The following is a 27,735-nucleotide window of genomic DNA, read 5'->3' on the forward strand; positions in this document are numbered from 1 at the left end:
TTGCATCACGGACTCTGTCACCAAGTGAGAAAAATTATGCTCAAATTGAGAAGGAAGCCCTGAGCATAATATTCGGAGTGAAGAAGTTTCACAAATACCTCTACGGAAGGAAGTTCCAACTACTGTCAGATCACAAGCCTCTGTTGGCCATCCTTGGACCAAAATCAGCTATACCAACCCTTGCTGCACTTCGAATGCAATGTTGGGCTCTGATATTGTTAGCCTACGACTACGAGATTGAGTACAGACGATCCAGTGATCACGCAAATGCCGATGCACTATCAAGACTACCGTGCAATAGTGACTCCGACAGTGAAGATGATAGAGCAGTCTTCCAGATCTCTCTCATTAACGATCTGCCCATATCTGCTTCAGACATAGCAGAGGAAACAAGGAAAGACCCAGAGCTTTCCAAAGTCTTGGACTTAACATTAGGCTGTTGGCCAACCTTCGTAAATGACGATACCCTTCGTCCATTCATCGACAAGAAAGACCAGTTTAAGAAGGCCTGGACTAGACTCGAGGTTCAGTCTGTGCCCACCCACCAAAGGCTTCCCCGGTTCCTGTTTACTTACCGTAACACACCACACACAGTAACGGAATGTACACCAGCTGAACTGTTTCTGAAACACCAACCACGTACCCGCCTGACATTGTTGAAACCAGACTTGTCAAGCACTGTGGCAAAGCACCAGCTACAGCAGAAGAAAGCACATGACAGACACTCAAAGACTGTCAGAGAATTCAAAGAGGGAACAAGGGTGATGGTACGTGATTTCAGACACCCCAAGCACCTGTGGAACTCAGGTGTGATCTTGCAACGCAGAGGACCTTCCATTTACCAAGTTCAAATTGGTCATCGCCAGGTCAACGTTCATGTGGATCATCTGCTACGGTCCAACGCCCCAGCAGAGACATGCCGAGAGAACAAGAACAATAACGACCACCAGGACTATTCTCCTGACTGCGGACGTATGGGAGAGACAGAGCCTGACCTTCCACCTGAACTTGGCCCATACCGGAAGCCCAGGAGGAGCGGAGATATCCTATTCAACAGCGAAGGGCACCTCAAAAGCTTGGACCTGTGAGTTGAGCTGGTTAAGGAGGTAACAGACAGTAAAACAAACAAACACTTTAATATGTCCTAGATAAAAGGAAAGAAAAAGGACATTACCTGGGTTAGTTATTAGGACACAAACTCCATCTTCGGGGCAGAATAATCCCCTGGATTTGTGCTGGGCTCTGAAAAGTCTGCTTCAACCCAGTAGTTGAAAAATGTTTAAGAATGTATTGTTCAGATATTGCATTAGTAGTTCCCTAACATATTTACCTTGTTCTCTGGGAGTTAAACACTATGGGGGAGGAGTGTGGTATCTGGGATCTACATCTGTTTATATTAGTTACTATGCTGTTACTAAGCAGTAATGTATTACGGCAGTGTTATGTTACTACACCTAACAGGAAATGCACATTCGCACTAGGGTGCCGCGAACTGTAGGGCACGAGGGGTTTTGACTAAACGAAAACTAACTGTACTCCCGTCTCCTGCCTGGTCATTGCTCCACAACACAAATATTACAAGGGCTATGGCCACAAATCCCGAATTCCAAAATATTGCGGCAGTTCTAATTTGGTCGTCAAGGCTGCCGCTTTCGGAGGACGCTCGTGTATTGTCAGTAAAGACGGGTCTACAAATAATGATACTCAAATAACAAACTTATATTTATCGGCGAAGTTTGCTGTTCCTACACAACAACAAGGAAAAGCACAGCAGCATAGTCATACTATGTGATAGATTCCAGATATGTCGTGCATATCTGGAATATATATCTCCCCCTCCCACCAAACTTAAACACACACTTCAATGACAAGGCAGGTTGCTTTTGACAATTTATTAACAAAATGATAAAATAAATAAATACAAATTGATCAAATGTTCCTAATATCAACTTCTTCCCATATTCCCTACAGTATTTTCTAAACAATGCATACAAATAACTAATCACAGAAGAGGCTCAATACAGGAGAGGTAAGAAACACACCGGATCACTCACAATGTCAGGTGAACAAACAAATGAGAGATCTGTAACAGAAGAGATGTCAAAAAAATAAACACTCCTTTTAAAATTATGAAAAATACAAACATTTTACAAATATTTTGTTTTGTGTAATTAACAATTTACACAATTCAGCACACCAGGTGAACCTTTTATTCGTATCGCTACAATGCATCATCTTTCACCAAATGTCATTTTTTTTATTATACTTTTTCGCACTCTTAAAGAAGAAACTCCTCCAATTGAATTTACAGTGGATGAGGTAAGACTCAAGGTGTTACAACAATAGGGAAGTCACAACATATGAATTATAAGTATTATGGATGATGAAATGCATCAACAATACTAGAAGGCCACAATCATGACTTGGTATACCATAGGAACAAAAAATCTAGACTATATTAAAAAGCCATTGACAGAATATATAATGCACTGGTGAGAATGTATAAGTGAGCTACTCTAGATTCACTCTGGAATTAACTGGAAATGCCATTGTTATGCATAAAATATACTACTTCCACTGTAAAACCCACAAGCCCAATAAACATACATCTGAGTGAGTCTCAGCTGCCAACTGCTTTTTCTTTCACACCTGTGAACTTATACATTGTACTGAAGCAGAAATTAACCGTTTTTGAGGCTGATATTTATTAAATGCATAAGGGCTTCCAAATATAAATGCACATTTGCTTTTGGTATATTGGTTTTAGAGCTTAGTACTTTAAATGAATGTGTTAATTATTATTTATATATATTTTTTTACAGGACAGTGTACTGAATGTTTCACTCACTGTCCCAAAGTAACAATAACATTAGGCATGGTGCATTAGCGAAGGCAGAAATTGAATCAAAAGAATGGTCCAATTGCACAGAGACTTCATAGTTCACGGCATTAGATAATTCCAATTATGAACTGGGTGGTTTGAGCCCTGAATGCTGATTGTCTGAAAGCCGTAGTATATCAGACTGTATACCACAGGTATGACAAAACATGTATTTTTTACTGTTCTAATTACGTTGGTTACCAGTTTATACAGTTGAAGTAGGAAGTTTACATACACCTTAGCCAAATACATTTCAACTCAGTTTCACAATTCCTGTCATTCATCAGACTCCATTGTGAGACGCCTCACAGAGGATATTCAACCATAATTGCAAATCCAAGATCTCAATATCCTTACAGTATCCTTACAACCTGACAAGGTGCACACTGGCTACCATTCTAGAATGCTCCCTTCTTTCTGCAAGGTTCTCACAGTGACAAACAATAGGATTACAAGAGTGTTCTACACTTTCTTCATTTGATCCAATTCAAAGTTGCCAATTATTTTATGGGATGAGAATTAAGTGGAGTGACTAATCTTAGCTGGTCTGAGAAAACTGATGAGACTTATCTCCTTTATGTATACATTGGGCCATTTAAAAAGACACCAACCTGTAGAATCTCTGATGAATGATTTATTTCAACTTTTATCACATTCCCAGTGGGTCAGAAGTGTACATACACTCAATTAGTTTTTGGTAGCATTGCCTTTAAATTGCTTAGCTTGGGTCAAATGTTTTGGGTAGCCTTCCGCAAGCTTCCCACAATAAATTGGGTGAATTTTGCCTCATTCCTCCTGACAGAGCTGGTGTAACCGAGTCAGGTTTTGTAGGCCACCTTGCTCACACACACCTTTTCAGTTCTGCCCACAAAACTTATATGGATTAAGGTCAGGGCTTCGTGATGGCCACTCCAATACCTTGACTTTGTTGTCCTTAAGCCATTTTACCACAACTTTGGAAGTATGCTTGGGGTCATTGTCCATTTGGAAGACCCATTTGTGACCAAGCTTTAACTTCCTGACTAATGTCTTAAGATGTTGCTTCAATATATCCACACCATTTTCCTCCCTCATGATTCCATCTATTTTGTAAAGTCCACCAGTCCCTCCTGCAACAAAAGCACCCCCACAACATGGTGCTGCCACCCCAGTGCTTCACGGTTGGAATGGTGTTCTTCGGCTTGTAAGCCACCCCCATTTCCCTCCAAACACAATGATGGTCATTATGGCCAAACAGTTCTATTTTTGTTTCATCAGACCAGAGGACATTTCTCCAAAAAGTACAATCTTTGTCCCCATGTGCAGTTGCAAACTGTAGTCTGGCTTTTTCATGGCGGTTTTGGAGCAGTGGCTTCTTCCATGCTGAGCGGCCTTTCAGGTTATGTCGATATAGGACTCGTTTTACTGTGGATATAGATACTTTTGTACCCGTTTCCCCCAGCATGTTCACAAGGTCCTTTGCTGTTGTTCTGGGATTGATTTGCACTTTTCCTACACCAAAGTACGTTCATCTCTAGGAGACAGAACACATCTCCTTCCAGAGCGGTGTGATGGCTGCATGGTCCCATGGTGTTTATACTTGCATTCTATTGTTTGTACAGATGAACATGGTACCTCCAGGCGTTTGGAAATTCTCCCAAGGATGAACCAGACTTGTGGAGGTCTAAAAAATTTTTCTGAGGTCTTGGCTGATTTCTTTTGATTTCCCCATAATGTCAAGCAGAGAGGCACTGAGTTGAAAGGTAGGCAATGAAATACATCCATCAGAAGCTTCTAAAGCCATGACATCATTTTCTAGAAATTTCCAAGCTGTTTAAAGCCACAGTCAACTTAGTGTATGTAAACTTCTGACCCACTGGAATTGTGATACAGTGAATGATACGTGAAATAATCTGTCTGTAAACAATTGTTGGAAAAATGACTTTTGTCATGCACCAAGTAGATGTCCTAACTGACTTGTTAACAAGAAATTTGTGGAGTGGTTGAAAAACGAGTTTTAATGACTCCAACCTAAGTGTATGTAAACTTCCGACTTCAACTGTTATAGCAATAAGTTACCTCAGGGGTTTATGGTATATGGCCAATATACCACGGCTAAGGGCTGTATATCCAGGCACTATGCATTGTGTCATGAATAGGAACGGTCCTTAGACATGGTATATTGGCCATATAGCACACCCCTCTGGGCCTTATATTTAAGCAATAACATTATTGCCAGAGATGCCATACAAAATGGTGTTTATTTGTAAGAAAAGCTTAAATTTTCTTATACTGAGACATCCATCCACTGTATACTATAGTTATGGAATCATGTTGTCAGAATGGAAAAAGAAAAGTGACTAATTTCACATAAAAACCGAAGGTAATGTGTATTAAAAAAGTTTGACAAACATTTGTATAAAAAAACTTGCATAAGATGGCATAATTTCTGTTGGAATGATTGGAAAGCTGCTGCTAAGGGGGTTTAAATGGGCAATCAGAAGTTGCTACATCCATTTTCGGACTTATAAATTAATGATATGTACCCGTTGATTCTTGAAGAATATAACTTAGAAAGTAAATGCCTCATGAGCTTAGTTCAACTGTCGTTCCCCATCAGAACCCAAAATAAACTTGTTTTACTCCAATGTTTGTAAACAAAGTAAAATAAACACTGTAAAGCCTCAAAACATTAAAACTACAATTTTGATATCATGGATGGTCAGTCCTGGCATCCATAGCTCTGTCTATTCATTTTAGAGTGGTTACTTTTTCCAGCTCCATCCCTCGGCTTTTTACCAAAACAGTGGCTGGAAAACGCTTTGTTATTGTTTCAACTGCTGATTTGCCCTTAAAAAAATCCAATGCAGCAGTTGTCTCAATATCAAGTACCTTACTGTGATTGTTTTCAATTAAAATGCTCAGCAATAAATAAAATAGTTTCTTAGCAAAGAGCAATTTCTTATGCAAGACTTTTGGTAGGACTGTCTGGGAGTGGTCTGAGTCGGACAGGGAAAACTAGCTATTATTGGCAGAGGTTTGAAACTTCCTTATTGTCTATTAACTTTACTGCCTAGTGATGTCACCAGGCAGGATGAAATTTCAGGCTGTGTTTTCAAACAGCTCTTACACTAAAATGTCACTATCATTTTCATAGTATTATTCCAACATCATACTGGAAATATTTATAAAACACAGGAAAATCACATTTTTGACTGCACTAGACCTTCAAGAAGTCTATCCAATCAGGGTGCTGTTTCATTTGTTCAAACGCACACAGGCCAAGGCTCACTTCATATGACCTGATATTATCAAGCTTACGGCAAGACAGAGACAAAAGAATGGGTGAGAAAAGAAAAAAAGGTGCACAAGTAGGGGACAAATAATGATCACTGGCGCTGTCCTGGCTGAGCTTTAATGCTGAGGAGACTAGACTACCACAACATGCCTATGTAGAATCTCAACAATAGAGAGGTAAATTCAGGGTAAAAGGATATAATCCAGATTTCTATTTCATATATATATATAGTCACATCACATATTTTAGTCTGGGAATTCAACCAAAAGTGCATCACAAAAAAAAACATTCTAAAAGTCACACCTGTTTAAGAGTTTTTGAATAATCCTTCACAAATATCGTACCAGTTCCTGTGACATTTGAACAAACTACTGAGTGGTGTACATCTATGAAGAAACCACAGAGATTTTCCCATTCATTTCACAGGTGTTCCCCAATACAGATCATTCAAAATAAATTGAATTCACCTTTTAAGGACAAAAAATACATTACAAAAATACATTTAAGGCAGCTGCTATACAGACTACTTGTAGAAAAAACAAACATATCCAATAGCCTGAAACAAAGTCAACTCCACGTACTTAACTTAAAGCCCAAAGTTATTTTCCATATGCTGATTCAATTGTGCTCTATATTTCAGATACATATATTTGCTGAAGATTCTTGAGTTTTGTGGGTGGGATATAAAATCACATGGGAATAACATAGGACAAGAAATAGACCAGTGTGTTTGTGTAGTAAGGTAATAATACAAGTCACAGTGCAAGTCAAGAGACAAAATATGCTGTTGGAAGAAAGGCACTCGAGGTACCTAAAAAGGGGAAAGATCAAGTTGCTCTGTAACATACGTTCAGGCTTTACAGACAATGTCTGAATATTTTGTTGTATTCAAGGGACACAGTATGAAAAACATGGGACACCCAGGAAATCAATTATGTACGGTCTTGATGTAGATATGTCCTTACGAGTACCGTGTAAGACTCACAAGGCAAATAACCCCTTTCATTCAATCTATGAGGATGTACAAGACAGTATAGCCATTGCAGTTGATTGCATATCTTTGTCAAACTATCCCTTTTCCTTGGACATTAAGATGGGTTAAAAGAAATAGAAAAAATGAATCTCTATAACAACTTAGAGAGGAGAAAATATAGATGCTATTTATTATATAGCTAACTATAATTTTTTTTTGCAATGTTAAGAAGACGTTGTCCCTTGAATGTCATATATTTGTTAAATGATTTCATGTCCCTGTTATTTAAACAGCAAACATTCTCCAAAGATATGTCGATTGGTCATGGATTGAAGTAAACATGATGAACAGTGGGGTCTGAAATTATTGACACCCTTGATAAAGACGAGCAAAAATGACTGTATAAAATAAATAATTCAAATACTGAGCTATATTGTATGCTCAAAAAATTAAGGAAATTACATTATTTCATACGAATACAAATTGCTCAGTGACAGAGATTTTGTTTAACAAGTAATACTTTTTTCCCTCAAAAGGTAGGGATCAAAATTATTGAAACCCCTGTTTTCAATACCTCATCTTGTTAGGATAACGGCATTGAGCCTTTTTTCTACAATGTTTTATTAGTTGGAGAACACATTGGGAGGGATATTAGACCATTCTCCCATACAGTATCCTTCCAGATCCTTGATATCCTTTGACTGCGCTTATGGACTGCTCTCTTCAATTCATATACAGGTTTTCAATGGGTTTCAAGTCCGGAAACTGAGATGGCCATTTCAAAATGTTGATTTTGTGGTCAATAAATTCAGGAGTGTGCTTGGGGTTATTGTCTTGCTGAAAGATTCACTTGCGGCCAAGTTTCAACCTCCTGGCAGAGGCAACCAGGTTTTGGCTAAAATGTCCTGGTACTGGGTAAAGACATGAAAATATAGCTGTGGTGGGTTTGGTGTTGAAATTAGAATGCATGAGCAGAAAAGACTATTATAAAATATGGTAGGGAATATTTTATGTTATGCAGCTATTTTGCTTCCACAGGTCCTGGGGCGCTTGTTAAGGTCAACGGCATCATGAACTTTTCCCAGTATCAGGACATTTGAGCCAAAACCTGGTTTCCTCTGCCAGGAGGATTTGGAAGGACTCTGAATGGACAAATGGTTTTAGATCCCTCCAAGTGTGTTCTCCAACTCATAAAACATTTGATAAAAAGGCTCAGTGCCATTATCCTCACAAGGTGAGGTATTAAAATGCTATTGACAATAGGGGTGACAATAATTTTGACCCCTACCTTTGAGAAAAAAAAGATTACTTGCTAAAACAAAATCTTTCTGAGCAATTGTATTAGCAATTGTATAAAATAATATAATTTCCCCATTTTGTTGAGTGTACAATATAGCTAAGTATTTTAATTATTTATTTTACAGTCATTTTTGCTAATCTTTATCAAGGGTGTAAATAATTTAAGACCCAACTCCATGTTGCTCTTTTGCACTTTATATAATACAACAGTATAGCATAAACATTTTTTTTTTTTAAATTTCAATTGAGAAGACCTGAGGCTCGCTCGAAAAAGATCCTTCACAGATCTTCTGAATGGTCCCAACCCCAAAGATTTATGAACAGTCTGGTGAAATTCATGATCGACTTGGTCGAAAAAGGGAAAAAACCTGGGTATTGGCCCAACAAATTATAAAACAGACAAATAAACTCAGCAAAAAAACAAACGTCCCTTTTTCAGGACCCTGTCTTTCAAAGACAATTAGTAAAAATCCAAATATCTTCACCAAAAGAAAGATGCCCAGGGTCCCTGCTCATCTGCGTGAACGTGCCTTAGGCATGCTGCAAGGAGGCATGAGGACTGCAGATGTGGCCAGGGCAATAAATTGCAATGTCCGTACTGTGAGACGCCTAAGACAGCACTACAGGGAGACAGGACGGACAGCTGATCATCCTCGCAGTGGCAGACCATGTGTAACAACACCTTCACAGGATCGGAACATCCGAACATCACACCTGCGGAACAGGTACAGGATGGCAACAACAACTGCCTGAGTTACACCAGGAACGCACCATCCCTCCATCAGTGCTCAGACTTTCCGCAATAGGCTGAGAGAGGCTGGACTGAGGGCTTGTAAGCCTGTTGTAAGGCAGGTCCTCACCAGACATCACCGGCAACAGCACAAACCCATCGTCGTTGGATATTGGTTTTATCTCACCAGGGGTGATTGTCGGATTCGCGTATATCGTCAAAGGAATGAGCGTTACACCGAGGCCTGTACTCTGGAGCGGGATCGATTTGGAGGTGGAGGGTCCGTCATGATCTGGGGCGGTGTGTCACAGCATCATCAGACTGAGCTTGTTGTCATTGCAGGCAATCTCAACGCATTACAGGGAAGACATCCTCCTCCTTCATGTGGTACCCTTCCTTCAGGCTCATCCTGACATGACCCTCCAGCATGACAATGCCACCAGCCATACTGCTCGTTCTGTGCGTGATTTCCTGCAAGACAGGAATGTCAGTGTTCTGCCATGGCCAGCAAAGAGCCCGGATCTCAATCCCATTGAGCATGTCTGGGACCTGTTGGATCGGAGGGTGAGGGCTAGGGCCATTCCCTCCAGAATTGTCTGGGAACTTGCAGGTGCCTTGGTGGGGTAACATCTCACAGCAAGAACTGGCAAATCTGGTGCAGTCCATGAGGAGGAGATGCACTGTAGTACTGAATGCAGCTGGTACTGACTGTTACTTTTGATTTTGAACCCCCCTTTGTTCAGGGACACATTATGTAGGTGGAACATGAGCAGTTTATGTCTCAGTTGTTGAATCTTTTTATGTTCATACAAATATTTACACGTTAAGTTTGCTGAAAATAAACGCAGTTGACAGTGAGAGGACGTTTCTTTTTTTGCTGACTTTATGTTGATGGAGCATTACAAAAAAAAATACCAGAGGAAGCGCAAATCTATTGAGTTTTTGGGGATAGGGTTGTTGGTCAATTCTCTTATCCAAGCATGTTCCAGCGGTAGGAGAGAAGGAGCATTTCTCCTGGACAAGGCCTAAGACTCACTCTCAAAGATCAGTTGGGTCATACAAAAATATTTTGTTGGGACTAAATTACATGACAACAAACAAAATGCATAATCTGTTTTGTTCCATACGTAACATACAAAAAAGCTTTTCAGCACTTACAGTGCCTTGCGAAAGTATTCGGCCCCCTTGAACTTTGCGACCTTTTGCCACATTTCAGGCTTCAAACATAAAGATATAAAACTGTATTTTTTTGTGAAGAATCAACAACAAGTGGGACACAATCATGAAGTGGAACGACATTTATTGGATATGTCAAACTTTTTTAACATTTCAAAAACTGATAAATTGGCCGTGCAAAATTATTCAGCCCCTTTACTTTCAGTGCAGCAAACTCTCTCCAGAAGTTCAGTGAGGATCTCTGAATGATCCAATGTTGACCTAAATGACTAATGATGATAAATACAATCCACCTGTGTGTAATCAAGTCTCCGTATAAATGCACCTGCACTGTGATAGTCTCAGAGGTCCGTTAAATGCGCAGAGAGCATCATGAAGAACAAGGAACACACCAGGCAGGTCCGAGATACTGTTGTGAAGAAGTTTAAAGCCGGATTTGGATACAAAAAGATTTCCCAAGCTTTAAACATCCCAAGGAGCACTGTGCAAGCGATAATATTTAAATGGAAGGAGTATCAGACCACTGCAAATCTACCAAGACCTGGCCGTCCCTCTAAACTTTCAGCTCATACAAGGAGAAGACTGATCAGAGATGCAGCCAAGAGGCCCATGATCACTCTGGATGAACTGCAGAGATCTACAGCTGAGGTGGGAGACTCTGTCCATAGGACAACAATCAGTCGTATATTGCACAAATCTGGCCTTCATGGAAGAGTGGCAAGAAGAAAGCCATTTCTTAAAGATATCCATAAAAAGTGTCGTTTAAAGTTTGCCACAAGCCACCTGGGAGACACACCAAACATGTGGAAGAGGGTGCTCTGGTCAGATGAAACCAAAATTGAACTTTTTGGCAACAATGCAAAACGTTATGTTTGGCGTAAAAGCAACACAGCTCATCACCATGAACACACCATCCCCACTGTCAAACATGGTGGTGGCAGCATCATGGTTTGGGCCTGCTTTTCTTCAGCAGGGACAGGGAAGATGGTTAAAATTGATGGGAAGATGGATGGAGCCAAATACAGGACCATTCTGGAAGAAAACCTGATGGAGTCTGCAAAAGACCTGAGACTGGGACGGAGATTTGTCTTCCAACAAGACAATGATCCAAAACATAAAGCAAAATCTACAATGGAATGGTTAAAAAATAAACATATCCAGGTGTTAGAATGGCCAAGTCAAAGTCCAGACCTGAATCCAATCGAGAATCTGTGGAAAGAACTGAAAATTGCTGTTCACAAATGCTCTCCATCCAACCTCACTGAGCTTGAGCTGTTTTGCAAGGAGGAATGGGAAAAAAATTCAGTCTCTCGATGTGCAAAACTGATAGAGACATACCCCAAGCGACTTACAGCTGTAATCGCAGCAAAAGGTGGCTCTACAAAGTATTAACTTAAGGGGGCTGAATAATTTTGCACGCCCAATTTTTCAGTTTTTGATTTGTTAAAAAAGTTTGAAATATCCAATAAATGTCGTTCCACTTCATGATTGTGTCCCACTTGTTGTTGATTCTTCACAAAAAAATACAGTTTTATATCTTTATGTTTGAAGCCTGAAATGTGGCAAAAGGTCGCAAAGTTCAAGGGGGCCGAATACTTTCGCAAGGCACTGTATTTGTTATACAGCAAGCTTGTGCTTTAATCACCAAAATGGACTGAGACAACAAACCCTCCAGTTTCCAGAAAATAAAGATATTTTGATGAGATTGTTGAATAAGCACTTATTTACCAGGGACTGCCAATTCCCAAGATGGTATTGAATAATACATTTCGTTCTTGATCTTTCCATACAGTTAGTGGACGTGTCCCTGCTATATTTGGATACAACAGCATTTTGGCAGTTCAGAATTAAACAAAAACGTACATTTCATAATATGCAAAGGTCACCTCTTTTAAAAGATAATAACTATGCCAGTTAAAAACATGTATTAACAAACAACTGTTTGATGCAACAGAAATGCACTTACGTTTGAAGACTAGGAAGACCTGAATGAATATCTTATCCTAGAAAAGAAACACACTGCAGATATATTTTTGCGTGTTTGTTTTTGACAATGCAATATTATTGCAATTTCACATTTAGTGCTCACAGTTGACACTGACTCACAAATTTAACTCAATTACTGCACTGGATCTACACCATTTTAAAACATTAAGATACCATGATACCGTGATCTGACTCCACTCTATCTTGAGATGACCGTCTTTGTTACCTGGGTCTTCCTCAGCAAGGCCCTAAACCAGCCAGCTCTATAAACAGTTTGCCTCATACTTCCAAAGCACGTGGATGCTGCTTTACTTTCTTCTTTTTTTGCCTGAGGTTTTGTGTAAATGGGTCCATAGTTATCGGTCATGTAAGAGTGAGAATGGGGAAAGGGGAGGAAGGTATTGGGATAACTGAAGGCTCTCCTGTTTTACCTATTTGATTTTCAATGACGATCAAACACCTCAATGTTTCCCCACTGTTAACAAATACTGACACTTTTTCAAAGCCCTGTCCCTCAGCTGTTTCGCTTATCTTTTGGTTTTATTTTGTTCTCAGTTAATGCCGTAGAAACATGGTCTCTGTTCAGCACGCAGTCTTTAGACATCTCTAACCTGCATCCCCAGGAAAGAAGATAACCTAAGATACAACCCCTATGAGAGTTCTGAGGGGAACTGTTGCAGGCACACACTGGTGTGATGTTATAAATTATCTTACTTTTACCATTACTACTGTTATTTTCTATCCTTAAATTGGCATGACACTGGTACACAAGCCACCCTTTCACCCATGTTTGTGGTATAATAACCTACAGCATCCAATAGCAATCTCAGACTTGGGCTGTAGATCTACTATTTACACAGTCTGAATATACATTGGAATCAAGTATGTATATAGATTGGCAATTTCAGTTACCTTTCAAAAGTGAAAGTTAAAGTCTTCTTTTTTTATGTTGGGGGTTTTCAATCCAAGAGATGGAGTGTTAGTCTTTATTGTCCAAACTGTCGAGAAGAGCTTGCAAAGATTGCTGGCAAGGTTCTGAGGTTTTGCTGTTGTTGGTGCTGCTGTGGTCAATGTTTGTGTTCTCCTCCTGTTCCTCTTCTATCACCTCCTCTGTGCTGCTCGTGGTGGTGACCTTGTTCTCAGGTATGGTGTTAGTGTTGTTAGTACAGCTCTCATCCATGCTCATGTCAGTACACACAAGGTCAGTGGTAGCATTGTTTGTGGCCACTGTAAAGTTCACTGCACCGACTACTGCAGTGGCTTCCGTCACTTCCTCAGCGTTATTAAACTCAGCCACAGGTTCAACACTGCTGCCCACTGCAGTCTCAGTGTAGACCTCGGCAGCAGGCTCAACGCAGATGTCAACAGCAGCCTCAGCACTGACTCCTGCTACCTTGTCTGTGGCAACATGAGCTACAACAACTCTCGTCCCGGCTTCAACATTGGTGCTGTTCAGTGCTGTGACCTCGGCCTTTACCCCATCCACAGACTGGATATGGACTTCTGCTACAGCATGGGTGTTGATGGCGTCTACTGCATTTTCAGCTGGGACAATTGCATCCTTGGCCCCGATGTCTTCTGTGATGTCTTCTGTGAAGGCACCTGTACCCTCGGTCTCCACGGTTTGACTGAAATGGAAAGCCTGAATGAGGCGGACCAAGTGTTTGACCTTCTCCAACGAAACTTGCATTTCATTCTGTCGAGACATGATGGTGTTTTTGGTCTCCATGCATTCCTATTTAGAGGGGAGGAAACAGGGTTGGGCATTTCAGAATAATGGACATAATAAATTAAGTCACTTAAATTAATCCAATAAATGCAGTGACTTAAAAGTAGACTCAGTGATATGACAGATGCAGAAAGTAATCAGCATATTGGGTAAATTTTCGCAACAACTAAGAGCGCTGAAGCGCAAGGTTCAACTTCTCCACTGTTTTGGTCCCGTGGCTACCACGCAGTAACAGCGAGAAGCGAACCTGTGCACATACACAGATACTGTGGCTGGGTGAGAGTCTACCTTTTAAAAGAACAGTTTCAAAATACAATAATGGCTTGTGGAGTCCCACAAGGCTCTATATTTAGACCGTTATTTTTTATATTTTACATCACTGCACCTCATCTGGTGTCAAATGTCTCCATTTGGTTTCAGTCAGGTTAAGACTCCCAGGAACTAGTCTAAGCTATATGTTCGATTCCCAGTGACACCCACGTAAAATGTATGCACGCATGACTAAGTCGCTTTGGATGAAAGAGTCTGCTAAATTACATTTCTTATGTTGGTTCCTGACAGATCCACATTTGCTTCCTAACAGGCCAGATAGCAAGCTAGATGTCTCCATCTCTGGCAATTTTTTTTAACTCTCTCTAATTATAGCACTACCAGTGATGTTTTTATAAATGTATCGTTTTTATAAATGAGCTAAAGTATTAGTATAACAAGGTAACTGAGACATTATCCGATTAGCAAGCATTTTGCTATGTAGCTAACTTTGTTATCAGTGTGCAAATGTATCTTTGGATGAATTTCTATGACATTTTTTAAATGTATTTAACCTTTATTTAACTAGGCAAGTCAGTTAAGAACAAATTCTTATTTACAATGACGGTCTACACCGGCCAAACCCAGACGACGCTGGGCCAATTGTGTGCCCCCCTATGGGACTCCCAATCACGTCCGGTTGTGATAAAAGCCTGGATATAACATGGAATACGCTAAGAGAGAGCATCAAAGCCTGGTAAGCAATAGGGGTAGTTACGTAAATTACCTAAGCCACACTATTATTCAAGATCTCAAATACTTCCATCTATTTCAGTACATCCATCTGAAAACAACTCGCTTATGAAGGTGGTTTGCGGTTACTATGGAGCTTACCGTTATGGAGTTACTGAGTTGGTTGACCCCTTGTTCCAACTGTTCTCGCTCCAGTTTCAGCTCAGCACTCCACTTCATTAGTTTTTGTTTCTCCTCTTCTTTAGCTTTTAGGAAACAGAAACATCACACAGACAACGGTGAGACTTAAAAAAAAATCTGGTTGTTTGAGATTCCAGTGAAGGAACTCTCATCTACCACCGCTTCAGCTGACTGAAACGGAGCCACACATTTGATGTTTGTCAAGGCACAAGGTCTTTAGTGTGCTAATCCTACCTTCTTTATAGGCGATATAGGAATGAACAATAGCCAATGTTCCTGGCCATTGAATTGAATCTTCTTTTTTCAATATCTGGAGAGAAGAGCACAGCTTTGTTGTATTGTGATTGCAAAGTCACGACATTACCTAGACGTGGAAGAGAACAATGCTGTGGTCATCCTTTGGAGATGTCACAAAGAACAAACCAAATGAATCAGATGGGAGTGTAAGATGCCATCCTCCACTAACAAAATGAATGGGAAATAATTACTTAAAACAATACTGAATCATGTTGAAGCTTTTAAAGGAAGGAACAGTCATATCGTCGTAATGTTTTCGCCTAGAAAAAAGGACTAGCTGATGAAAGCCTGAGGGGATAACTATGTCTCTGCCAATGTCAATAGATTATCCACTTTGAAAGAGTAGCCAAATTCTCAGATCTAAACTGCTGAACCACTGGACTGCTGGGCCAAGCCCCTCGATTGTGGGTGCTGCGTTTACCTGCTCTTGACATTTGGGACAGATCCACATGCCTTTAGGAATGGTTTTCAGGGGTGGGTCCAGGCAGTCCAGGTGATAGACACGTGAGCATGTGTCACACATGAGCAACTGGCCACTGCGTCTGCACACAGTGCAGAAATCCTCATGGATGTCTCCCTGTCAGGATGAATTGCACCAATCAATTTCTCTGCCTGTCTAGGCCTGACCAATCACGTGTGCAGAGGCAGGGCAGAGGGGCCGTGTGTTGATTTGAGGATCATCCAATCATATTACGGTTTCTGTGTTGTTTTAAAAGGTAACACTTAAATAAATAGTGTGTGTAATTCCAACACTGAAATGGAAAAGCCCATTCTAAAAGCCATTGTGAATACCATTCTGCATTTCCTATTTGAAAAATATAGTTTAAAGTATGTAATAAACTACTTTAATACTGCAGTATGTTTTTAATCGCATTTAAAAGAAGATCTAAACTAACTGATCCTACTTAAAAAATAATATAGGTAAAGTAACAATTTCACTCAGGCTGTATCACTTGTTCCTTTTTGAGAGTAGTGGGAGTACTGAATTTGAGGCGAGGAGTACTGTTCACTTTGTAAGATTGCATCAAAAATGAAGGATCAGACAGTAGGGAGTAAATCAATAAAAACATGTCTGTACTTGTCTAGGTCTTTAGATGTGAGGTACTGGGACATTTCAACTCCACTAAAGTATTTGTAACAGCCTGTGGACAATACCACCAATATAAAAAGGGAGGGGCAAGAGTAGGTGAAGTCAGTATGTTAGGATAGAGCCCCAGAAAGACCAGGCTGCTGTGCTCTCTCCAGCTGCTACTTACATCCCCAGAGCTGGGGCTGGGCAGGGGGAGAGTGTGGTGGGGATGGACATGGAAGGGGAAGCTCCCCCCTGTGTTGGGCCACTCGGGTGCCGAGGAGGCAGTGAGACAGCTGGAGGGGGAGGTCGGGGTGTGGCTGCCCAGCTTCGGAACGCTGCTGTATTTGGGAGGGCGACCTGGATGAAATGAGACAGACGAAAAACAAAAAGTGGGAAGGAAACAAACAAATAAACCGTCTGTCCGACATACCTTTGACAGGGGGTCCTCGTTGGCTTATGTGAAAAGGGGAGGATGTTGAGTTGAGGGTGGAAGAGTAGGAGAAGCACAGAGAGCGGAGTTAGTGCACTAAAATGTAATACAAGCTCTACGCAGACGAAAGATTCTGAGTGTTGCCATGTCCTATTTCGTCACAAAATGGGCGGGCGGCTCCTTGTAATATGCTCCGGCATTCAACATTATTTTTTACTACATGGAAATTGAGACACGCCATATCATTCCTTCCGCAGTCGTAGGGGCAGTGTTCTTGCTTGGTTCCTTGATCTTATCTATAGGCTATTCATCAAAGTAGACTATTTTTCATTGATAACCAAATATAATTTCAGCGACTGTTCAAACAGTAAACAAAAAAATTATCCACTCAAAAAGGTATTTTGTTTAGAAGTAATAACTAGTGATTACAGGCTATTGTGAAATAGTAGAACCTGCTGTAGCTAACTAGCTAGCCATGTGCTTTTTTCTCCCAGAACAAAACATGATGACGTTCTATTTTTAAATGATAAGGGGATGAATACACAAGTAGCATGTCAAACTGGAACAATGTTTAGGTTATAACTTTGCCATGAAATGAGAAGCAGCTGTACAGAACCATCGCTAGACCAGCACAATAGATGGCACATTCCTCACTCGCTACATGCCCAATTAAAGGGCCAGATGAGCAATTAAAGAGGAATAACACTCACCAAAAATGTGTCTTCAAATCAAATCAAACAAAGTTTATTTGTCACGTGCGCCGAATACAACAGGTGTAGGTAGATCTTACAATGAAATGCATACTTACAGGCACGAACCAACAGTGCAATTTTTAAGTAAAAAAATAGGTATTAGGTGAACAATAGATAAGGAAATAAAAAACAACAGTAAAAAGAGTGAATAATAACAGTAGCGAGGCTATATACAGGCACCGGTTATCAAGGCAAGACCCAGATGCAGACACAGGAGGCAGATGGTTGGAGTCTTACTTTGTTAAAAAATCCAAAGGGGTAGGCAAGAGAATGGTCGAGGACAGGCAAAAAGGTCAAAACCAGATCAGAGTCCAGGAAGTACAGAGTGGCAGACAGGCTCGTGGTCAAGGCAGGCAGAAATGGTCAGGCAGGCGGGTACAGAGTCCAGAAACAGGCAAGGGTCAAAACCGGGAGGACTAGAAAAAGGAGAATAGCAAAAGGAGTACGGGAAAAACACGCTGGTTGATTTGTGGGACACACACACACACACACACACACACACACACACACACACACAGCAAATAGTCTGGGTAGCCATTTGATTACCTGTTCAGGAGTCTTATGGCTTGGGGGTAAAAGCTGTTGAGGAGCCTTTTGGTCCTAGACTTGGCGCTCCGGTACCACTTGCCATGTGGTAGTAGAGAGAACAGTCTGACTGGGGAGGGTGGGATCTTTGACAATTTTTTAAGGCTTTCCTCTGAGGTCCTGGATGGCAGGTAGCTTAGCCCCAGTGATGTACTGGGCTGTACGCACTACCCTCTGTAGTGCCTTGCGATCGGACCAGTCAGGATGCTCTCGATGTTACAGCTGTAAAACCTTTTGAGGATCTGAGCACCCATGCCAAATCGTTATAGTTTCCTGAGGGGGAATAGGCTTTGTTGTGCTCTCTTTATGACTGTCTTGGTGAGTTTGGACCATTCTAGTTTGTTGGTGATATGGACACCAAGGAACTTGAAGCTCTCAACCTGCTCCACTACAGCCCCGTTGATGAGAATGAGGGCATGCTCATTCCTCCTTTTCCTGTAGTCCACAATCATCTCCTTAGTCTTGGTTACGTTGAGGGATAGGTTGTTCTTCTGGCACAACTCGGCCAGGTCTCTGACCTCCTCCCTATAGGCTGTCCCTGAGGGGCCCACGTGTTGAGGATCAGCGTGGCAGATGTGTTGCCACCTACCCCCACCACCTGGGGGCGGCCCGTCAGGAAGTCCAGGATCCAGTTGCAGAGGGAGGTGTTTAGTAACAGGATCCTTAGCTTAGTGATGAGCTTTGAAGGTACTATGGTGGTGAACGATGAGTTGTAGTCAATGAATAGCATTCTCACGTAGGTGTTCCTTTTGTCCAGGTGGGAAAGGGCAGTGTGGAGTGCAATAGAGATTACATCATCTGTGGATCTGTCTGGGTGGTATGCAAATTGGAGTGGGTCTAAGGTTTCTGGGATAATGGTGTTGATGTGAGCCATTACCAGCCTTTCAAGGCACTTCATGGCTACGGACGTGAGTGCTATGGGTCTGTAGTCATTTAGGCTGGTTGTCTTTGTGTTCTTGGGCACAGGGACTATGGTTGTCTGCTTGAAACGTGTTGATACTACAGACTCATTCAGGGACAAGTTGAAAATGTCAGTGAAGACACCTGCCAGTTGGTCAGCACATGCCCTGAGCACAAGACTTGGTAATCCGCCTGGCCCCGCGGCCTTGTGAATGTTGACCTGTTTAAAGGTCTTACGCATGTCGGCTACGGAGAGCGTGATCACACAGTCGTCCGCAACAGCTGATTCTCTCATGCATGCCTCTGTGTTGCTTGCCTCGAAAAGAGCATAAAAGTGATTTAGCTGGTCTGGTAGGCTCGTGTTACTGGGCAGCTCACGGCTGTGCTTCCCTTTGTAGTCTGTAATAGTTTGCAAGCCCTGCCACATAAGACGAGCATTGGAGCCGGTGTAGTACGATTCAATCTTAGCCCTGTATTGGAGCTTTGCCTGTTTGATGGTTCGTCGGAGGGCATAGCAGGATTTCTTATAAGCTTCCGGGTTAGAGTCCCGCACCTTGAAAGCAGCAGCTCTACCTTTTAGCTCAGTGCGAATGTTGCCTGTAATCCATGGCTTCTGGATGGGGTATGTATGCACAATCACTTTGGGGATGACGTCCTCGATGTACTTATTGATAAAGCCAGTGAAGAATCCCGGAACATATTCCAGTCTGTGATAGCAAAACAGTCCTGTAGTTTAGCATTTGCTTCATCTGACCACTTTTTTATAGACCGAGTCACTGGTGCTTCTTGCTTTAATGTTTGCTTGTAAGCAGGAATCAGTAGAATAGAATTGTGGTCAGATTTACCAAATGGAGGGTGAGGAAGAGCTTTGTATGCGTCTCTGTGTGTGGAGTATAGGTGATCTAGATTTTTTTTTTCTATGTTGATAGAAATTAGGTAAAACTGAGTTTCCCTGCATTAAACTTCCCGGACACTAGGAGCGCCGCCTCTGGGTGAGTGGTTTCCTGTTTGCTTATTACCTTATACAGCTGACTGGCACTAAGACTGCACTCAGTGTCCATCTGCGATGGTAAATAAACAGCTACGAAAAGTATAGATGAAAACTCTCTTGGCAAATAGTGTGGTCTACAGTTTATCAAAAGAAACTCTACTTCAGGCGAGCAAAATCTAGACACTTCCTTAGATTTTGTGCACCAGCTGTTGTTTACAAATATGCACGGACCATATGCCCCTCCCTCGTCTTACCGGAGTGTGCTGTTATATCTAGCCGGTGCAGCGTATATCCTTCTAGCTGAATGTCCATGTCATCATGCTACAGTGTTTGATGTCCCGTTGGTAGGATATTTGTGATCGTACCTCGTCTTATTAATTTTCCAATGATTGTACTTTGGCGAGTAATATTGACGGTAACGGAAGCTTTCCCACTCGCCTTCTACGGATCCTTACGAGGCACCCCACTCTGTTTCCTCTGTACCTGCGTCTCTCTTTCCAATAACGGGGATGTCGGCCTTGTTGGGTGTTCGCAGTATGTCCTGTGCTTCCTGCTTGTTGAAGAAAAAATCCGAGGAGTGATCGCTGTCCTGCTATCCAGAAATCATTTTTTTGGCGCAAGATATGGTGGCAGAAACATTATGTACAAAATAAGTTACAAATAAAGCAAAAAAACCCACATAATAGCACAACTGGTTAGACGTCCGTAAAACTGCTGCCATTTCTTCCGGCTCCATTTTAGATACCGATGTGATTTAAGATTTGACGTGGACTCAGAACATCCAATTTCATTGGTTTGCTATGAACAATTGTAATTTTAAGAGTGACATTTTTTTACATAATTTGGGAAATTTACAGATTTTATAGGGCCCCTTTGCAGTTGTTTATTAAACATTATTTTACCAGGTATATTGACAGAAAGGACCCGGAAGGGGAGAGGAGAACTAGCTAAACTTTGAAAGCTATAAAAAAAATGAAGAAATTGTAGCTCGCGACATGTAATTTTTTTTTTATAGTAGCTCTCATGCTAGAAAAGGTTGGTGACCCATGGTCTATGCCAGAGCTGGGCAATTCCAGTCCTTGAGTGCCTGATTGGTGTCACAGTTTTGCCCCAGTTCCAGCTAACACACCTGACTCCAATAATTACCTAATCATGATCTTCAGTTTAGAATTCAATTTGATTAATCAGCTGTGTTTGCTAAGGATGGAGAAAAAGTGACACCAATCAGGCCCTCAAGGACTGGAGTTGCCCACCCATGGTCTAGAATTAAAAATACAAATTCTAGTATCGCCTTTAAGTGTGGACTGTGTGGTATTATTATACCAGTCCACCTTAACATCTTGCGGATTATTTCGACACCTTCCGGTGAAATTGCAGAGCACCAAATTCAAATTAAATTACTATAAATATTAAACTTTCATGAAATCACAAGTGCAATACATCAAAATAAAGCTTAACTTGTTGTTAACCTGTTGAGTGTAGGGGGCAGTATTTTGATGTTTGGATGAAAAACGTACCCAAATGAAACTGCCTATTTCTCAGGTCCAGAAGCTAGAATATGCATATAAAACACTCTAGAGTTTCCAAAACTGTCAAAATATTGTCTATGAGTATAACAGAACTGATATTGCAGGCGAAAACCCGAGGAAAATAAGTGCCTCTTATTTTGAAAACTCCCTGTTCCATTGCATGCCTTCCCTCCATTTAAAGGGATATCAACCAGATTCCTTTCCCTATGGCTTCCACATGGTGTGAACAGTCTTTAGATATAGTTTCAGCCTTTTATTCTGAAAAATGAGCACGAACGATCACATTGGGTCAGTGGATGGCTTGCACCAGAGTTTTGCATGCGCAACAGCTTGGAGCAGACATTTGTTCTCTCTCTCCTATTGAAAAAGCTACGGTCCGGTTTAAATATTATCGTAAAAACAGCCTGAGGATTGATTATAAAAAACGTTTGACATGTTTATATGAACTTTACGGATACTATTTGGAATTTTCGTCTGCCCGTCATGACCTGTGGATTACTAAACAATACGCGCCAACCAAATTGAGGTTTTTGGATATAAAAATAATCTTTATCGAACAAACAGAACATTTATTGTGTAACTGGGAGTGTAACTGAGTGCAAACATCCGAAGATCCTCAAAGGTAAGCGATTCATTTTATTGCTTTTCTGACTTTCGTGACCAATCTACTTTGCTGCTAGCTGTTGGTAATGTTTTGTCTGCTGAGAGAGATGTCCTCACATAAACGCTTTGTTTGCTTTCACTGTAAAGCTTTTAATTTTTTTTTTTATCTGACACGCCAGGTGGATTAACAACAAGCTAAGCTGTGTTTTGCTATATTGCACTTGTGATTTCATGAAAATTTAATTAGAATTTGGCGCTCTGCAATTCAGCGGATGTTGATGAAAATGATCAAGTTATAACGGGATGGGTGCGCCAAGAAGTTAATCCAGCTGCCGTGTCAGATTTCAAAAAGGCTTTACGGCGAAAGCAAACCATGTGATTATCTGAGGACAGTGCAAAGCACACAAATGCATAACAAATCATTTTCAACCAGGGAGTTGCGACACGAAAGTCAGAAATAGCGATATAATATATGCCTTACCTTTGAAGATCATCTTCTGTTGGCACTCCAAAAGGTCCCAGTTACATTACAAATAGTACTTTTATTCGATAAAGTCATTCTTTATATCCATAAAAACTCAGTTTAGCTGGCGCGCTTCAGTCAATAATCCACTCGGTTTCCTTCCTTCAAAATGCATACAAAATGAATCCCAAACGTTACGTAATAAACTTATCCAAACAAGTCAATCAATGTTTATAATCAAATCTTAGGTACCCTAATACGCAAATAAACGATAAACTTTAAGACGGAGAATCGTTATAGTCTTTTTTGTCCTGCAGCGAGAGGCTGCAGGCTCCTCAGTGGTTGATGGGTGGAGTGAAATAAACGTTGCCTACCAGGCATGATTGAAAAAGCTATTTGCGTGCATAAGGATGACATGTTTTATTCCCCATGTTCCTGCCCATTTGGTAATGGGCCATCCTAAACAGAAACAAATGTTACATATTAGTAAAGGCCAAGATTCAATTGAGAACTGTCTGATGGCTGAAGATATCATCACTTGAGAGAACAGCATGTGCAGCCTGAGGCAAGGAACAGTGCGCAAGCTTTTTTAGACATGATAAGGTTTGTATCATTCCCAACTAAAGTTGCCAAAAAACTCAAAATCTAGCATATAGGACCTGTTTCAAAAGCTCACGTTTACGCTCAACTTAGCCATTTCATATGCTTACTCGCTCCTTAATGGGGATAATATATTTTATTTTATTCAGCTAAGTTCAATTACATTATTTTTAATAGGGATGCACAATATATCGGTGAACATATTGGAATCGGCCGATATTAGCTAAAAATGCCAACATCAGTCTCGGCCCGATGTCTAGTGTAGCGCCGATGTGCAAAACCGATGTCAAAGCTGACGTGCATACCTATATAACGTAGGTAGATGACGTAATGACGCCACATAAAATTTTGCCCTACAAGTGCAACACAGAATTCCTAACCTATGACAATGTCTGACAATTTCTGCTGTGTGGATCGAGCAGTCAACAAATCGAGCAGTCATTTGAAAGAGTAAGAACATTTCAGCGAGACAGCTCAAAGGCAAAATCCATTAAGGCCAAGATATTTGAATACAATGCCCTTGACAATCAACCGTTCTCGACCGACTGGTTGAGCACCGGTACACGCTACCAAGTGCGCTATTTTTCAGATGTTGCCCTACCGGAGTTACACAGATAGCGTCACTGTTATTAGCTTCACGACATACTGGGTCTTTGCATGTCAAAAAAGATACATGTAAAATAACAAGACATTTGACAATAACACTATTTAACGTGTTAAATAAGCTTTTGACACGTCAAATAACACAGTTCTTTTTATAGAATGTTATGTTCTGAATTTGCACGTGCAAGCCAAGTGCCACCACTACTATCAGTAGCACTGTCAAAGCAGTAGCACTGTCTGCAAACAAGCAAACACCGGCCTCGAACGATGTATTACAATACCACGTTGGTAATAAAGCATTATTTGTTTGAACGCAACCTCTGGGGTAGCTAACTAGCTTTAGCTTGGTACCTAGCTAGCACCAATACAACCAGCCTGAAAACAATGACCAGTAGAAACTGCAGTCATTTTCATTATTCTTAGCAATGATTAAGGAATCCTTGTGATTAAGTATTAGGTAGGTAGCCACTTGTTGTTCTCCTAATTGAACTTCAGTTCATGAAAATAAATAGCTAGCCAACTACTTAACCCTGTTGCCCAAAGTTAACGTAATAAGCTGCCTGCTAGCTTCATCTGGCTAGTGAGGCTCGACCGGACTGGGTTATGTGTTGTGAAGCTAGCCACAATGAGGATTAGGCAACTTTTTTATTCATTCAACTTTTTCACTCCCGACGCTTTATCTGGACATGGTTCGTCAGGACCTCCAACAGCCGAAGCTAAGTAGTAACATTAACATGATGCCTTCTAATTGCAGTCGCTGTACTCATAATATACAGGAGAACGATCGCCTTACAGCGAGGACAGCTGTGCTGTAAGCCCAGCTTCAGACACAATCGTTAGGCAAGGGTAATTTCAGTGTAGGGAAGGATGAAACAGTGTCTGTGCCACCAGTAAGTACAGATAGTAACGTTAGTATAAATCCCCTCGCACGGTCCCCGCAGCCGGACAACTTTCTCAAGGTTTCTGGAGGGAAATGCTGTAGGAATGCTCAACCGGTGTCGCTCATTCAGCCTGACAGAAACTTTCAACCGGTTTTCCCCATTAAGCAACGAGTCGGAGTCAGAGGCCGAGCCTTCTTGTCTCTACTCCTCCTGTTACGGGGTCTGAGACGCCGAAGCTTCCCATCATTAGCTCTGACAAATTGAAAACTCTAGTCATTGTCGACTCCATTACCCGCAGTATTAGACTTAGTATTAGACAGTATTAGACAGTATTAGAAAACGAATCATCCAGCGATCATACACTGTTTACCAGGGGGCATGGCTACCGACGTTAAGGCTAATCTGAAGATGGTGCTGGCTAAAGAAAAAACTGGCTAGTGTAGAGAGTATAGAGATATTGTTATCCACGTCGGCACCAACAATGTTAGGATGAAACAGTCAGAGATCACCAAGCGCAACATAGCTTCAGGGTGTAAATCAGCTAGTAAGATGTGTCGGCATCGAGAAATTGTCTCTGGCCCCCTCCCAGTTAGGGGGAGTGATCAGCTCTACAGCAGAGTCTCACAACTCAATCGCTGGTTGAAAACTGTTTTCTGCCCCTCCCAAAAGATAGAATTTGTAGATAATTGGCCCTCTTTCTGGGACTCACCCACAAACAGGACCAAGCCTGACCTGCTGAGGAGTGACGGACTCCACCCTAGCTGGAGGGGTGATCTCATCTTATTTACCAACATAGACAGGGCTCTAACTCCTCTAGCTCCACAATGAAATGGGGTGCAGGCCAGGCAGCAGGCTGTTAGCCAGCCTGCCAGCATAGTGGAGTCTGCCACTAGCACAGTCAGTGTAGTCAGCTCAGCTATCCCCATTGAGACTGTGTCTGTGCCTCGACCTAGGTTGGGCAAAACTAAACATGGCGGTGTTCGCCTTAGCAATCTCACTAGGATAAAGACCTCCTCCATTCCTGTCATTATTGAAAGAGATCATGATACCTCACATCTCAAACTAGGGCTACTTAATGTTAGATCCCTTACTTCAAAGGCAATTATAGTCAATTAACTAATCACTGATCATAATCTTGATGTGATTGGCCTGACTGAAACATTGCTTAAGCCTGATGAATTTACTGTGTTAAATGAGGCCTCACCTCCTGGCTACACTAGTGACCATATCCCCCATGCATCCCGCAAAGGCGGAGGTGTTGCTAACATCTACAATAGCAAATTTCAATTTACAAAAAAAAAATGATGACGTTTTCGTCTTTTGAGCTTCTAGTCATGAAATCTATGCAGCCTTCTCAATCACTTTTTATAGCTACTGTTTACAGGCCTCCTGGGCCATATTACAGCGTTCCTCATTGAGTTCCCTGAATTCCTATCGGATCTTGTAGTCATAGCAGATAATATTCTAATCTTTGGTGACTTTAATATTCACATGGAAAAGTCCACAGACACACTCCAAAAGGCTTTCGGAGCCATCATCGACTCAGTGGGTTTTGTCCAACATGTCTCTGGACCTACTCACTGTCACAGATACTCTGGACCTAGTTTTGTCCCATGGAATAAATGTTGTGGATCTTAATGTTTTTCCTCATAATCCTGGACTATCGGACCACCATTTTATTACGTTTGCAATTGCAACAAATAATCTGCTCAGACCCCAACCAAGGAACATCAAAAGTTGTGCTATAAATTCGCAGACAACACAAAGATTCTTTGATGTCCTTCCAAACTCCCTCTGTCTACCCAAGGACATCAGAGGACAAAAATCAGTTTACCACCTAACTGAGGAACTCAACTTAACCTTGCGCAATACCCTAGATGTAGTTGCACCCCTAAAAACGAAAAACATTTCTCATAAGAAACTAGCTCCCTGGTACAGAGAAAATACCCGAGCTCTGAAGTAAGCTTCCAGAAAATTGGAAAGGAAATGGCGCCACACCAAACTGGAAGTCTTCCGACTAGCTTGGAAAGACAGTACCGTGCAGTATCGAAGAGCCCTTACTGCTGCTCGATCATCCTAAATTTCAAACTTAATTGAGGAAAATAAGAACAATCCGAAATTCCTTTTTGATACTGTCGCAACGCTAACTAAAAAGCAGCATTCCCCAAGAGAGGATGGCTTTCACTTCAGCAGTAATAAATTCATGAACTTCTTTGAGGAAAAGATCATGATTATTAGAAAGCAAATTACGGACTCCTCTTTAAATCTGCGTATTCCTTCAAAGCTCAGTTGTCCTGAGTCTGCACAACTCTGCCAGGACTTAGGATCAAGAGAGACACTCAAGTGTTTTAGTACTATATCTCTTGACACAATGAGGAAAATAATCATGGCCTCTAAACCTTCAAGCTGCATACTGGACCCTATTCCAACTAAACTACTGAAAGAGCTGCTTCCTGTGTTTGGCTCTCCTATGTTGAAGATATTAAATGGCTCTCTATCCACCGGATGCCACTCATTTTTAGAAAAGGCTGTTGCGCAGCAACTCACTGGCTTCCTGGAGACAAACAATGTATACAAAATGCTTCAGTCTGGTTTTAGACCCCATCATAGCACTGAGACTGCACTTGTGAAGGTGGTAAATGACCTTTTAATGGCATCAGACCGAGGCCCTGCATCTGTCCTTGTGCTCCTAGACCTTAGTGCTGCTTTTGATACCATCAATCACCACATTCTTTTGGAGAGATTGGAAACCCAAATTGGTCTACAAAGACAAGTTCTGATCTGGTTTAGATCTTA

General features: G+C 41.3%; 1 protein-coding gene across 5 annotated transcripts in view; it reads right to left on the reverse strand.

Annotated features, from left to right (window-relative positions):
- Positions 1–12,634: 12,634 nt before the first annotated feature.
- Positions 12,635–27,735, reverse strand: part of LOC110525336 (PHD finger protein 21A) — a 108,598-nt gene continuing 93,497 nt past the window's right edge. For 2 of the 5 annotated variants that reach the window (XM_090234803.1, XM_036980413.2), the window contains 2 exons: positions 16,787–16,959; positions 15,764–16,107 (listed from right to left, as the gene is read on the reverse strand). In XM_090234803.1, coding sequence (XP_090090929.1) covers positions 15,856–16,107; positions 16,787–16,959 — 425 coding nt within the window. In that variant the 3' untranslated portion in view covers positions 15,764–15,855. Of the gene's footprint in view, positions 14,058–15,194; positions 15,299–15,467; positions 15,544–15,763; positions 16,108–16,786; positions 16,960–27,735 lie in introns of those variants that run through there. The other 3 variants (XM_036980395.2, XM_090234798.1, XM_090234795.1) reach the window with 3 other exon arrangements.

Source organism: Oncorhynchus mykiss, chromosome 1, assembly GCF_057628025.1.
Source record: "Oncorhynchus mykiss isolate SJ-2025 chromosome 1, ASM5762802v1, whole genome shotgun sequence".
Taxonomy (NCBI): Eukaryota; Metazoa; Chordata; class Actinopteri; order Salmoniformes; family Salmonidae; genus Oncorhynchus; species Oncorhynchus mykiss.